The sequence below is a fragment of the Aulonocara sp. 'chitande type north' Nkhata Bay genome, linkage group LG16 (assembly GCF_057382095.1).
Source record: "Aulonocara sp. 'chitande type north' Nkhata Bay isolate Kocher_YH1m ecotype deep benthic linkage group LG16, A_spYH_male_GT1.1, whole genome shotgun sequence".
Classification (NCBI taxonomy): domain Eukaryota; kingdom Metazoa; phylum Chordata; class Actinopteri; order Cichliformes; family Cichlidae; genus Aulonocara; species Aulonocara sp. 'chitande type north' Nkhata Bay.
The window spans coordinates 36,514,115-36,528,721 of record NC_141359.1 but is presented as its reverse complement, the minus strand read 5'-3'; the positions used below and the strand labels follow the sequence as shown (position 1 = coordinate 36,528,721).

Below are 14,607 nucleotides of genomic sequence, written 5' to 3'. Positions count from 1 at the left end.
TATCACAGCTAGGATAAGCTCCAGCCTAGCAAGAGAAAAGTGTATTTCCAACATGTAAATGAGTGCATTAGTGGGAAAAATCTTTCATTTTGCCTCAACTTGGACTTCCACTAATCATCAGAATGTAACTGTGTGACCGACAAATGCGTTAGTTCGTTAGATTTGCAATGTGGGACTAATTTTTGCCCGTAATGAAGATCATTTTTCAGAATGCGGAGATAGCAGGGTTCAGGCGGAGGGGGGGCTCTGCTGGACGGATGGATGTGTCATTTGTTTTCTCACTTATTGATGCTGATATCCTGTCATGTTTGTTCTTGTTGCGTTTTGCAGAGCTCTACCCCTCAAATTGGCACGCTCCTTCCCTCTGCTACATAGTCACGCACTGATGCGTGCACCCGCCTTCACTTTGTATCTCTCCTCTCCTTTGTCTCCCACTCGCGTGGTTTGCTCTCGTGTGGTTTCACTTATGCGTATCCCTCGCCACTCCCGCACACTGTCCTCCTCGTTCTTTAATTGCAATCATTGCTATCGCCCTATCATCCACATCTCTTACACTATTTGTCCTTCCTTTCTTCCTCCATTCTCTTCTCCACATTCACTTCCTGCTTTTTAACTCCGTATTGTGCCTGCTCCTCTCACCCCCTCCTCCTCCCACCACCACCTGTCTTTTTTCCACCCCTGTCAGCCAGCAGTTATGTCGGACGTATGGTGAAGTGAACACTGGGAGCTGTTATCGAGGCACAGGATGAATGATGATGGTTCTGCTTGTTTTGCTAGGTTGTGTGTTGTGACCTGGTAAGGAGCAGATGCTTTTTTTTTTTTTTAGTACAAAGTGCTCCGATAGTGGATGCATTGGTTGCTTTGCCTGTGTATGTGTGTCTGTGCAGGATCCCAGGCAGGTAGGGAGACAACAGGTCCTGGCTGCAGTCCCAAAGCTTAGCATTTCAAACTCAAATGAGGAGGGCTAAGGCTAGGCAGAACCACAGCAACCCCTGCAGGAGGTTTGTGGAAATTAGATTTACTGTGACAAAATGCAGAACGGGTGCAAATGATATGAAGTGGAAGATTAGAGACTGGTCTACATGTATGCATACATGCTGGATCACATGCTGCAAATGTAACTCTGAAGAGCTATATGTATCATCAAATGCATTTAAGTTCACCCATGTGGTTGTCTTCCACCTTTCCTGTCAATAAGCCGTTCCCATCCCATATTCTCTCACACACGTAAACAGAACCATTAGCACCTCTTCTGTCGTGGTATTTTCTGTCAAGACGCCACACAACTGTCCGGGTTTTGTCAAAGTGGAGCCGTGGGGCAGCGTCTGCGACTTCTGCAAAACTTGAGCCAGCGGGCACATAAGGCTGCGCCATATGGCTCTGGCCACTGGCCCCCACTTCTCTGTCTGCAGAGAATTGCAGAGGATCAAATTTTCTCACCTTCTGTCTCGTTCACCCAATCTCATTAACATAATCGCATCGTTTTTCCTCCTCCACAATCTTCCCTTCGATGGTGCTGTTTTTCAAGCGCACATCGCAGACTTTTCTGACACCTTTGTCTTGTTTTTTTGGTTGTTTTTGGTTTTTTTCATTTCCATTCCGCTGACAGTAATCTTGCCTGGCATAGAGTTAAGTGCAACAGCTGACAGCTTATATTTGCAGACTGCTAACGTCACACGCTGCTTGTTATCAACACATTAAAGGATCAAAGCTGCAGGGCTCTGACAAGGGCTACAACAAGGATGCCTTTGTCTCCGATGCGGTCATGCGCTGCTTAAAGAAGTGCCGTGTGGAGAAATACGAGTCAGGAAAAAGTTTGAAACCAGTAACCTTAGCTCACTCCCTGCCTCGCTGTCACTTCAAGAGAAGTCCCAGAAGAATAAAAAGAAGTTGGCAGATGAGCGTCAACATTTCTTTTTTCCAACAAGAATAGCTGAGGAAAAGTTGAAAGATTCAACCAAGATGAAGAAGTCGAACGTTTCACATCTTTTCCCGAATGTCTTACTTTATGTTTGGCAATCTATTTCTGCTCCCTGGCTGTCTTACATATGGTCCGCCTCACCTAAAACACAAGAGATCCGATCCAACATGCTGTAAGGGACCAATAACACGCTCCTCTAAGCCAACACTTGAGTATTTTTTTGGGTGAGACTTTTAATTTGCACACAGCTGCAGCCTCCGTCTTGCATCTCCTCTTAGAGAGAGTGAGGTTTTAAATCCTCGCCCCATCCTCTCATCACTTCTCTCCTTTCCACGGGGGTAAGAGCCAAATACTGAAGAAGATCAAGAGATGGGTTGAGGGAGTTTTCACGGGAAAGAAGGCACTCTTAAAAGACGCCCGCAGGGTTCTGCCGGGCAGCTTTCCCTTCGGTTGCATCACGCCTGGCATGAAGTGAGAGTCCCCAGGTTAAGGACAACCCAAGCCAGATGGGAGAGAGTGTGAGAGTGGTGCTGCTGGTGGTGGGGGGGTTAGGCAGAGGGGAGTGATAGTGGATGGCAAAAGCAGCGCAGGCCCTGCAGTAAGCTATTCCAAGCGCCTTTGTGGGCTTGCCATTTTTTTCATTCTCTCTCGGTCGCCTTTGAGGGGATTTTTTTATCCTTCTCCTTCTCTCAGTCTGTGTCCCCATTTCTTCTCCTCTTTCTTTTATATTTCATGATGTTCCCTTTTTTCCGTGTATGCCTCGGTTTCTTCAGGCGCTGTGGTTCTTTTTTATCGTGCCAAGTTTGTTGAGCCAGAGCCCTGTCTTTGCCTCTCCCTTTCTGGCCGTCTGCATCTCATTTCTGTATTTTTACTTTTCTTTCATTACCCCTCAGTCTCCTCCTGTCTCAGCCTCATCCATTTCCACTGACTCTTTCTCCCCGTTAGCCCAATTTCACCCATCTTTTTTGCCTATCGTCTTTTCTACAGCCTCTTTCCTTCCTGCATTCCAATCCCTTTGATCAGAAGCCAGTGTGCAGCTTCACTTTCCCTACTATACTCCCCCCTTTTACTGTGTTTTGTGTGCTTTCTGCCATCTTCTTTCCCCCAGCTTGTTAAAAAGTGTTCACACTTGATCATTATCATCCTTCTGGTTTCCTGAATGGATGGTTATTTTTTGCTCTTTTCCTTGTGGGTATCAGATGGGTATGTGTGTATCAATTGTCCTTCACACTTAGTTAGCTTAATCTGAAATGCAGTTTATGCCCTCGTGCTGTTTTTCTGGTCCTTTCAGGCCTTTCACAATTAAGCCCCCTAAATAACAGACTCGCTGAATCCTTTCTGCTTTGTCCCCAAACAGCTAAACTCATACATGTGGTAAAGCGTGGGGCAGCCAAGTTTCTCTCCTGGGTGCTCTCTCTGCTCATCTTTAGCATGTTTTCAGTACAGAGGCCACTAATGTTGTTAGTCTAAAGTCTAAAAGCTTTTGAACAAGGTCACTTTTTCTGGTTCATACTGTTTTAAGAGTCGATTATGGTATTTCAAAATCAATTCACTTTGGCAGCCATTTTCAACCAGCTCACATGCCTGATTAAGTGTGAACATCATCTTAGCCTGTAGCTACTAGAATGCAGGTTTGATTGGTTAATATTTGCCCGGGTGGGTCAGATGAAGCTGAAGGGCGTCAAAAATGCTAAGTTAAGTTAAAGCTCCAAACACTGCAAGGTAGAGAGAATCAGCTAAATCAGATCTCACACTCTACTTTACTCTACTCTTGTGCCAGTTTCTTAGTACAAAGTCTGCATAAAATCCATGGAGGCAATTGTCTGGGGAATTCCCAGTGAGCATAATCACCGCCCCTTACCTAAGCTAATGGGAGTTTCTCTCTAGTTGAGTACACAGGCGACATGAAGAGTGTCCTGTTGTGCGCTAAATATAATAAAGCACAAGTTCTGACAATGTTCAGACCTCGTTCTACTGATGCTGTACTAAGCAATAAAGAGGAAAATTAATCCAGTCGCATTTCCAGAAATGGCCACTTGAGGCTGGCTTCAGAAGTGAGATGCTTGTGTTAACTCACAAGTATCTCAACTTTACAGGAGAACTAAACATCATGTAACCTCATACAAAAATAATTTCATTGATCATGACAACTGATTTAAAAAACACTATAAGGTTCAGAGTTATAGTTTTCGATGCCTGTTTTCGATCAGTCTTTGATGCTTAACCTGCTAGCAGGGCCTTTTTATTTATATTTGTGTTGTTTTGAATCATTTCCAATGTAATGATCTGATGTATAATGACACATAATTTATTGTACTGAAAGACTATCCAAGAAGTATGCACTCAGATGATGCACACATGGTAAATGATGTGGTACTTATATGACATTTTTCTCCTCTAACTGAACATTCAGAGACATTTTAAATGCTAGTCACATTCACCCATTCACAAATATACATTTATACTATTCTCTTATTCTGCCACACTCACACAATAGTTGCATCAGCAGGAATTTGGGGTTTTCTTTCACTTCAGTATGTGGGCTGAAAGAAACCACCAAACTTCCAACTAGTAGAGTACTCTGCTCCTTGAGCCACAGTTGCCCCAATCTAGGGATGCACCTAGCTAACATAGCTAGTCAGCAGTAGCACTAGCTAGCTTTGTATCCAGGCCGAGCAATTCAATATGTAGTTTGCATGTTGTCCCAGAGTGTCTGGCTTCCTCCTGCAGTCCAAAAACATGCAAGTTAGTTAAATTGGCTGTAAATAGTTGTCGGTCTCCATGTGTTAGCCCTGCGATGGCTTGTTGACCTATCCAGGGTGGACCCTGTCTCCTGCCCTGTAACAACTGGGACAGGCACCGCCATAACCCTGATATGGAAAAGTGGAAAAATATGGCTTTTTCTCGCCTGCGGTTTGCTGTTTTCCAGATCTCGAAGACCTACTCCTTCTAAAAATTAGAATATGCAATGGAGCATATAACAAGTGTCAAAAGCTGGCAGCTTAGCACACCACGACATCTTGCTGTTGACCCCTTTTTTGTTAACCACCTGCTAAAGCGAACCACTGTAACTAGCAGCGGAAAAATATTGTGCTAATGGACAGGTGTGAAGAGGAACGAGTGAAAAAGTCAGAGCTTCAAGTGTCTTGCTTCAACCAATATTAGACTAAATGGGTTTTTTTTACTGGAAGGAAGGAAGAGGATAAAAATATTATTTTTCTCCAACACTAAGCTTTTACAAAGTTGGCTTGACATGTGACCATAAACACAGACGTACTTGAATATGTTGTTAATGCCTGTCTGCGTCTACAATATGTCCATTTGTGAAAACCATGCAGCGATCCGTGAGGGCACAGAGATGATTTAGCTATGAGAAAACAGATTTCAGAGCAATCCATTAGAGACTTAGAGTAAAAAAAAAGAAGTGGAGACAAAGAGCCGTGAGCTCCTTAGCTTCATCCCTGTGGGGAATATCCAGTGAGCCTCTTGTCCTTGCAATGTCACACCCAGCAGGAACACATTTTCACACGTTCCCCATTTTTCAGCACTTTTATATTTAATCAGGTTACGGGCTGTGACTACCGAGCAACAATTTCTCTGGACCTTCTGATAGCTGTTCCTTCTTCCCAGGGAATAGTGGGTAATATTTTTCAATTGAATAATCACGTTTGTTATTCCTACAGTGCGGCAGCAGTGAATCGATGTCAAATCAAATGCATATCTCTCCTCTACAGCCAAAAAAATGAAAACTAAGACTCGACCCTCCAGTGCCATCAGTCATCTGAAAAATCTTGACTTACTCCATAGCCAACAAACCATGTGAGGAAAATGAATGAGTAATGTTCTCATGTACCGTAGTAGCTATTTTGCTGAGTGCCCTTGAGCAAGTCACTTAACCTCCTACTGCTCCAGTGGAGCAACAAGAGGTGTGCAGCTTTTCAGAAGTCTGCAGTGTGAATATAATCTATTAACAAAATCCATGGTGCTAGTTGTTTTTAGACTTGTACTGATTTGATGTGCGCATCCGCTCATAATTAAACACAATTCAGAGGAGGACGTGCCAAGCTATTCTTTCTTTTCGCTTCTTGTTTTTTAACACCTACGCTGGACTGAAGTTTGACCGATTTTTGAATTAGTTTGTAGAATGACAATCTGCCAGATGTGCGATGTGTGATAAGATTTTAGCTCACCTACTCCTTTTCTACGCTGGTAAATTACCATTTGCATTTTTTCCTGTTGGACAAAGTGTGAACAAAGCATAATATGCTTTGATTCAAGGGCAGTTTCAGATTTTCAATAGACGATGATCATGGCAGAAAGAATACCTAATAATACAAAAGCTAGTCAACGAGACAAAGTCATTCTTAGCCTTATTTGTTACCATGTTTTGTTAATCTTGAGGTTTAATGCAGGGGTGTGAATGGGGTAGGTGCAAGGTGGTGTTGGTGGCAGCCACAGATGGCTCATTCAAATCAGAGTAAAAAGTATAAAAAGGACATTAAGGACTGTGCAGCATATTAACTTTTATATAAAAAAGCATGAGTGTGAGGATCTCAGCTGACTTTGGGGTTTGTGTTGTCTCAAAGTGAGCGAATGAAGTCACCACGGCAACAGGAAAGTGAAGGACGTTACCTTTCTTTAGTCACCCGTGAAGTGAGAGCAGTTTAGTAGTTAATGAAAGGGAAGTGAGTCACAGTAAACTGGAACATGTGACTGTAGCTGTGACTAGACTGGTGCTTGTACTGTAATATCCTATAATCCGCTATAATGTGCCAGCTTTAATTTTTTCAGGTATCACGGTTAGAATCAGCACTGGTATATCTTCATCAGGCAGTCTTAAAGAACTTCAAACACCGTATGATCTCGCTAATGTGAGGCAGATATATTTAAGGTTAATTGGGGTTAATTTCCCTTAAAAAGGGTACTGCATGGTTAGGTTTCTGGTGCTTAATCGTAATTCTAGCAATGGTGAAGGAGTATAGAAATGTTACACTGAAAATGAGTTTTTTTTAGCTTTGTGAATACACTCTATCCTAAGCAGTTTAGCTGGTTAACATGCTGTACATACTATGAATTCACTCCTGCTGAGTTCTTCTGGGCAGGGTTTTTTCTTCCTTCCACCCATCTCACTTGAGTTTATCTTACGTGCATCTGACGCCGCACTTTGCTACTCGGCTTAAGCAGATGTGGACAGAAAACCAGTGTTGAGGAGCAGGGGATGTCAAGATGTTTCTGTTACTTAAACTCTTGAGGGCACTAGTTCTGTGCTGTTTGACGTTTTCTCAATTTTTTCACTTTCTTCAAGTAATAACAATGAATGCTGTTTTTTTCCAATTGAGTCACACTCTTTTAAATACGCCAGCTTCTTTCAACAACCTGGATAACCATTCATTTTTATTCATGTATCCTTACATACGTCAGAGCGTACTCCACTGTCTCTTTAACTTGACATTGGTAACAATGGCTAGTTTCTCAAGCTGGTGTGGCCAATTTGTAATCTGCTTATAATTTCGAACAGGAAGCAGAAGATTCTTATAATATTATCTGACTGTACCACGTTGGGTAAGAACAAAGTGGAGATTTGCACTGTTTTCATGGAAATCTCAATTTCATTTCTTAGCTAACAATGAACCTGCTATGGTTTGTCCTTGTACAAGAAGCTTTCAGTATATAGGTGCGCCAAAACCCCTTAACCGAAATACTGAAGAACTTAGTGAGTTTAACAAAGGAGAACGCTGGAATTAAAGAAAAGTATTCCAACTTGATCATCAGGCTTTTTGAAGTATTGGATTTAAAAGCAGATCTTTTTTCCCGTTTGTGCTGTTCAGCAGTGGTCTGCTCAGTGCTGTTGGTCGCTCCATAAATGTGCAATGTGAGCGATGTAGGCATCAGCTGTTGCTTTAAAGTTCTGGTATTTTATTGCTCTGCCAAGCGGGTTATGTATTTGGTGGCGTTTCCATACATGTCATTCTTTTCAGTGCTGAGATTGAAGCGTATTCAAATTGGAAATTGAAGGCAGTGGCTTCCCTGCAGAATTCTGAAGGCTCAAGTGTTTACTTGAGGACACAGACTCACTATATCACTTTAGTTTAACCTTGTCTCTTTTACATGCCCCTTTTCTTACCTGTTTTCTTCTTTCCTCTCTGCAGTGCAACAATGACTATGTGCCTGTGTGTGGCTCCAACAATAAGAACTACCAGAACGAGTGCTTCCTGCGCAGGGATGCCTGCAAGCAGCAGTCTGAAGTGCTTATTGTGTCAGAAGGCGACTGTCCTGCTGGTATGTACATTTACCTTATGGTGCCTACACACAAACACACACAACAGAGGAGTTCTGATACCAGCACACTGAACACATGCGCAAGCAGCCGTGTTTGGATTTAAAATATTCAAGAGGTTACACGGCTATCTGTAAGCATGCATATGAGATTCAGCAACAGCAAATATAAAGCTGAAAATGCAATTCCACATGAATTTTAACGTTTTATATGCAGCAGCATAGATTTCATGTTTCCTTATTACTCTCATCAATATTTTAATCTGCATCCAGTAGCTGGGATGCAGTAATTACCAGCGGATCTTTTATTTCAAAGGAGTTACAAAAACTGCGTAATGAAAATGTGAGAAGCGCAAAAAAATGATTTCATCACAAGCACGGCACCATCTCTCAAGAAAATGAACACAGCATTTGGCCACAAGGCCTTTTTTAAATTACAGTTTATTAAAAATTAGGTGTGTTTAACAAGAAGCAAAAGAAATCTCGACAGCTTTGACCTTTCGTTACGTAATGTTTAAATAAATGTCAAAAGCCATAGAATGCATTGGCCAAATTGTCATAGGTAGTTACTGTAATGCTGTTGCTACGAGGCATGCTCAACAAAGCAGAAAATGAAATCACTGAATCACACATCATCTTGATGGCCGTTTCCTTTTTTTAACACTTTTTTTTCTGTTAAATGTTATTAGGAGTACTTTCTGTAGCTTTAAGAGAATCATTTAATACTACGTTGAGGGACTGTAACAGTACTAAACCTATTCACATCAACCTCACTGTGCTGTATAGCTACACTGCTTGTTAGCCATACTGTGATAAAAAGTATCTGCCTCAGCAAGTTGTCATTGTGAACACGTTAGCATGCTGACGTTACAGAGAATCCACATTAAACGTGAGATTTGAGTGACGTCTCTATCCTCAGAAGCAGCCGTGTGTCTGAGCTCGGAGGAGCTCAAAGGAGAATGGCCGGACTAACAGTCATGTTGACTGACAGCGAATAGATAGAAATAGCTATTCATTTGAATGATTCTGGTCATCGAGGGCTAGTTTCCGACGCATAAATGCTGCATTAAAAACGCTCCTCTTTCAGCTTTGGCATCATGTTATATACATCATGTCCAGTGTATTCCCTTCCACTGACTGAAAAGTAAAAGTGCTTGGCATAATTATCAGACATAACTGGGATTATCGTTTGGTGTTTAAGCTGCTGAGTGGGTGTCTTCATTTGGAAAAGGTCAGGCACTTCATTAGCCATGATGTGGAGACCAGTATTGGTGCTTAGAGCGTGCACTGCTATTTGTGAGGATACCAGTCCACTGAATGAACGTGAATTATAGACCTGCGCACATGCAAGGTCTAAAAATGCCATATTAACTCTCTCAATGGAAGCAGTGAAAAATCATTCTCCTGCAATAATCAGCTATTTAACGCCCTGGGCCAGTGGTTTCACTTGAAATACACACATTTTTTTTTATGTATCATATGAATGAAAACACTGCAGTCTGATTTAATGATGAATTAAACTGCATGTTGAGTCTGTAAAATTGTTCTTCACATGCACATTTTATCAGAATATGTAAAATTAGCTTTGGCCAGAGCAACGCGTTTTATCCTATGATGACAAATTTATATAGATGAGCATAAACTTGAAGGAAAAGCAGCAACGCCTACTGAGGATTCTATCAATTAGTGAGTCATGTTCTGAATAATGTGCTTAGTTGTGAATGAGTGAATCCACTGGCAATGTGATGCTGGCTGCTGTTAGGCATGTGTGAATCATTGCTTAAGCCAAGATAGTATTGCTGGCTCAAGTTGAGCAGTTGCTGACTCAGTTAACCTCGCTGACAGAAAGCCGGCACAAGTCCATTAAAGGTCCCCTTGAATGGGCACAGCTCAGCAGAGGAAACTTTGAGACCAAGGTGGAAATGTTTGTGCCGTAAGAGCAGTGGTGTCAGTGTGCCAGTAAGTAGGGCTGTGCACGGTCACATGAAATTCCCCAGGTCCGCTCTCTAAATTGCTTGTTTGTTGCTTGTGTATGAGGTCCTCTTTTCAAGACATGTGATGGTTGTAAGCCAGGGTGTCTGATATGAATTTCCGTATCTTTTGAAATAGAAAGAGATAAGGACTCTTTTCTTCCACGCAACATGCAGTACTTTTGAGGACACAATTCACCATTCACACAAGGATTTTGTTGCTGTGCAGACTACTAATAGAGCAGAACAGTGGTTTTATATTCTTCCCTTCGGTATTTTGTGTTTTGTTTTTATGTATGCTTTGTTCTCATGTCGGTCCAGAACAAGGTCCCAGTAAACAAATAGGGGGTGTCTGAGAAAGTAAAGACTGGAGAAGTCAAATTTTATTCTAAACTGTATGTAAAAGATGGAAATAGTGACAATAACTTCATTGGTCAGCTTGAAAAGGCATTCTAAGGAGCTTCGAAAGAAAAGTGTCTGGACTTCTTTAAATGGCTTGAAGACGTTTCACCTCTCATCCGAGAAGCTTCTTCAGTTCTAGGGTCAAATGGTGGTGAGTCCCTGATTTAAGCCCTGTGGAAGTGTCCCCCAATAGGGACAATGGACTCCCTAATGATCCTCTACCTAATCACACGAGCCAAGGTGTGAAAACAGGTATGGGTCACAATCAGCCAGGGTTTCAGGTGAGCTCATTGTGAAACATAGCCACACCCCTATCATGTGATTTCCTGAGGTCAAATCTGGGATTCTCCACCATTTGACCGTAGAACTGAAGTAGCTTCTCGGATGAGCTCCTTGGACTGTGATGACCTGGATGACTGAGAACCTTCACAGACAACTTGTAAAGGCATGTGTAGTTTTTTGTTTTTTGGGGGTGGATATGACTAAAAAACAAGGATAGCAGTTTAATCTATCTAGGGACTTAATCAGTTATGTTTTACTCTAAATCAGAGCATAATTTACACAAAGAATATGATGTTCCACTTAATAACATTTAAAACTAGTGACTAAAGCCAAAATCTAATCAGAAAAAAGCTCAGTAAGGTCAGATATTGAGGCAGATGCGGCTCATTTTTCCATAATTGACAAATTAGCTAGCAGCTAAATCTGGTAAAAAAAAGCATATATAATTTTGTAAGTGGTCACTGAAAGAAATAACTGAAACTTATTACAAAATCTCTTCTTTATTTCACCCAAATAAAGTGGTATGACATTTGCTACGCTTTCACTCTCAAACTTACATTTTTTGTCTGGGACTTGAAGCATTTCTGGTGTCATTTGTTGTTCCATGTGGATGAAGAAAACAGATAAATTAAGCAGGAGGCAGTAAAAAGGAAGAATGTAATTTAAAATGATGCAGCGAGCGCTTGAGACAAACAAATAAATTAAAACAAAATTTCACAGAAATTAAAATCTATTCCATTTATACAGCAGCGGCTCAGAGACTAAAATAAAAGACAAATATAATTAGTGAAAGCACACAGGCTGAGTGGAGAGCCTTATCTTTGTTTTTAAAAAAAATAGTGGCGTGGTTGGCCAGCTGTCTTGGGATATTAAGATTTTAAGAACAAATAAAAGGAAAGCGGGTATGATCTACCTGCATTTGAGTTCATATCCTGGTCAGAACTTTTATTCTGCAGAGACTAAATTCAGACTGAGTTGAGAGATGAGGGTTAATCCTGCATACTGAACATTTTGGGCTTCTATTTACTCAAACATCCAGCCATCCAATTTTCCACTGCTCATTTGAGTCCAGGTCATGGTGGCAGCTGTCTAAGCAAAGATTTCAGCTCGCCCAAGGAGGAGAGATGTTTCCGAGCCAGCTGTGAGACATTAACTCTCCAGGGTCTGCCCACGAGTCTCCATCACCTGAACCACCCCGACTGGTTCCTTTCAATGCAAAGGAGCAGCGACTCTGCTCTGAGCCTGTTGCTAATGACTAGGCTCCTCATCCCATCTCTAAGACTGAGCACAGACACCCTTCAGAGGAAGCTCAGTTCTGCCACTTTAGTCTTGTTCTTTCTATTTCCAGTTAAATAAACATTTTTAATTAAGGTAATACAGCCTCTTTCCTTTAAGTTCCTGTAAGTGAACCACTTATGCTTAAATAAATAGTCACACCCCAAAGGCCCATTTTGAGCCAAGGGAAAAAAAACATTTTTTACCCAGATGTTTTTTTCTGCATGTGCCTCCAGAGCAGTTACAGTGGCCTTTGGCACACTCTAGGAACTGGGACTCAGAAAACCCAGTCTCACTGGACCTCCTGTTATGGGGTAATTCCATCATGGCCGCTAACTTTGTCTCATCTGCTTTCCCCTTGATAGTTTTTGTCCTGAAGTCTTCGCCATCAATATAAGTGTATTTACCGCGCTTTGAGGCTAAATGTCTAAATGTAAGCGAAACATTAGCTCACTTACTGTACTAAAGATATAATGTTTTAAAAAGCAGTTTTTCAATGTAAGGCTTTGCGGGGGGCCTCCCATGTGAAATGCCTATTAAAATTAATTTAGCTACTTCCCTCACCAAGACACGTCTTCCTATATGATTGCTTTTCATGTGATAAAGCATGGTAGGCAGCTGCTTCTGGATAGTTTCTCTCTGCTCTCTTGCATTTTGTTGATACTTTCAGCTTTAAAATCACTTCAGCAGTGAATATGTTAAAATGCTGTGAATATAATACGAGCGATACTGAGAGTAAAGAATTCAAGAGCGGCAGCTATCTAACCGTACATCCACTGCAGCGAAGCCTTCTTTTTTCTCCTCCCGTTCTGTTCCTCTCGCAGCTTCTCCCTGTCCTCCTTTCCATTTCCATCCTCAGAAATCCCATTAGCGGCAACAGTACACTCTATAATGGATATATGTCAAGTCGCTGGCACCAATACTTGTTTCCCTTGCTGAGGTGAGAGATATCATGCACCAGACTGCTGGAGAAAAATAAAAGATAAAGTAATGTTATTTTTTTGGGGGGAAACAGCTTCACCTCTATAGATGTTTGTTTGTTTTCTGGAACTTTCAGTCATATCACAAGATTTTCTTAGCAGACAGAGTTTCTGTTGGTGTCAATGTTTACAACCATTGCCCATTTAATATCAATGAGACATGAATAAACAATAGAATTGGTCTGATCGTACGTTTCTGGTGGCCTGATAAATCAGTCACACTAGAGTAAAAGTGGGACGTCGATCTCCTTGCCATTGATGGTTGAACTGTGGGCGACCACTTTCGATCACAAGATGATATCAGAGACAAGAGGCAGCCTGTCTCCAAACAATCCCAGTCCCGTTCAGACTGATTGCAATCATTCTCAGACATGATGGTGAAGGAAGACTGGCAAATAACACAGACAGTGCAGTCTGACTCAAGTTCCACCATTAAGCACAACTCACCTGAGATGTGTCTTTTTGTAAAGAGCGATTCGAATCACCTGGTTGCCACCTTGTTCTTGTTGTATTCCTGTATGAAAACATGGTTGCTGATTATGTCGCTATTTTTTTTTTTTTTTTGAGGGAATTCAGAATTTCTGTTTCAAATCGATGACATTCCGGTTGTAGTTAATGTGAATTTCTGTTTGATGAGAATTTGAAACACATTTGCAATTTCTCTTGATCTATCACAAACAGATGGCACATAGTTGCCAACTCGACATCATTCAATCATAAACTAATAACAGGCTGACTTTGTCTCACTGGACTTTTCTTCGCATCTTGACACACCAATGTTGCTTTGAAGACAGCAGCTGACAGAGTTGTCACAGACCTGGTCCCTGTCTTCAAAGGCAATGAGACAACAAATTCATTGCACGAGCTCTTAAAAATTTGGTTGGTCTCCAAGCGAAGTTCTCTAGTGTGACTTTAGCACAACATTCGTGATTCCTTCAAGTTACGCTTTGGTCTCTAATAAACCCAAAGCCTGTCTCTCTAGACTGTGTGAATCATACAGTCACTGAATGTCTGTTGCTGTTTAGTGCTGTCTTCACAAGGGAAATGGCTTTATTTAAGCTTTATAGCTGAAAACAACCTGCTCTAAGAAATGGCAATGAGGACACTGGTGAGACTGAACAAGAACGTTATAGATGAGCGTTACCACAAGAAACTACGAGCTGAAAGGCGCTAAACATTTTATAAACTGATTAGAATATTACCGTTCTAATTTTTTCATTTTAAAAATGAGATGGCTGATTAAATTCTGGTTTCATAACTGGTTGGAAATAGTACATATAGCAGTTATTGTAGAAAGACGTTTTCACAGCTTGCCCAGGGCCTGCCTTTTGCAAATTTCTCTTTTTCAGTAGTGTCAGTGTCTATCTATCTTGTGGCATATATTATAACCAGCTGCAGATCTCAGATCATCTTTTCCAAAATATTTAGAGCAGATGCCATCACTTCAGCGTGAAATCAACAAAGTGCACTCTCTAGATTTAGTGTTTGTCTATTCAGGCCC

The 14,607-nt window shown here is 41.4% G+C and overlaps 1 protein-coding gene across 1 annotated transcript in view; it reads left to right on the top strand.

The window, feature by feature from the left end:
• Positions 1-14,607, top strand: part of LOC147312023 (tomoregulin-2-like) — a 131,986-nt gene that overhangs the window by 43,237 nt on the left and 74,142 nt on the right. Inside the window, exon 3 of the mRNA XM_086265954.1 lies at positions 8,071-8,200. Coding sequence (XP_086122080.1) covers positions 8,071-8,200 — 130 coding nt within the window. The remainder of the gene's footprint in view (positions 1-8,070; positions 8,201-14,607) is intronic.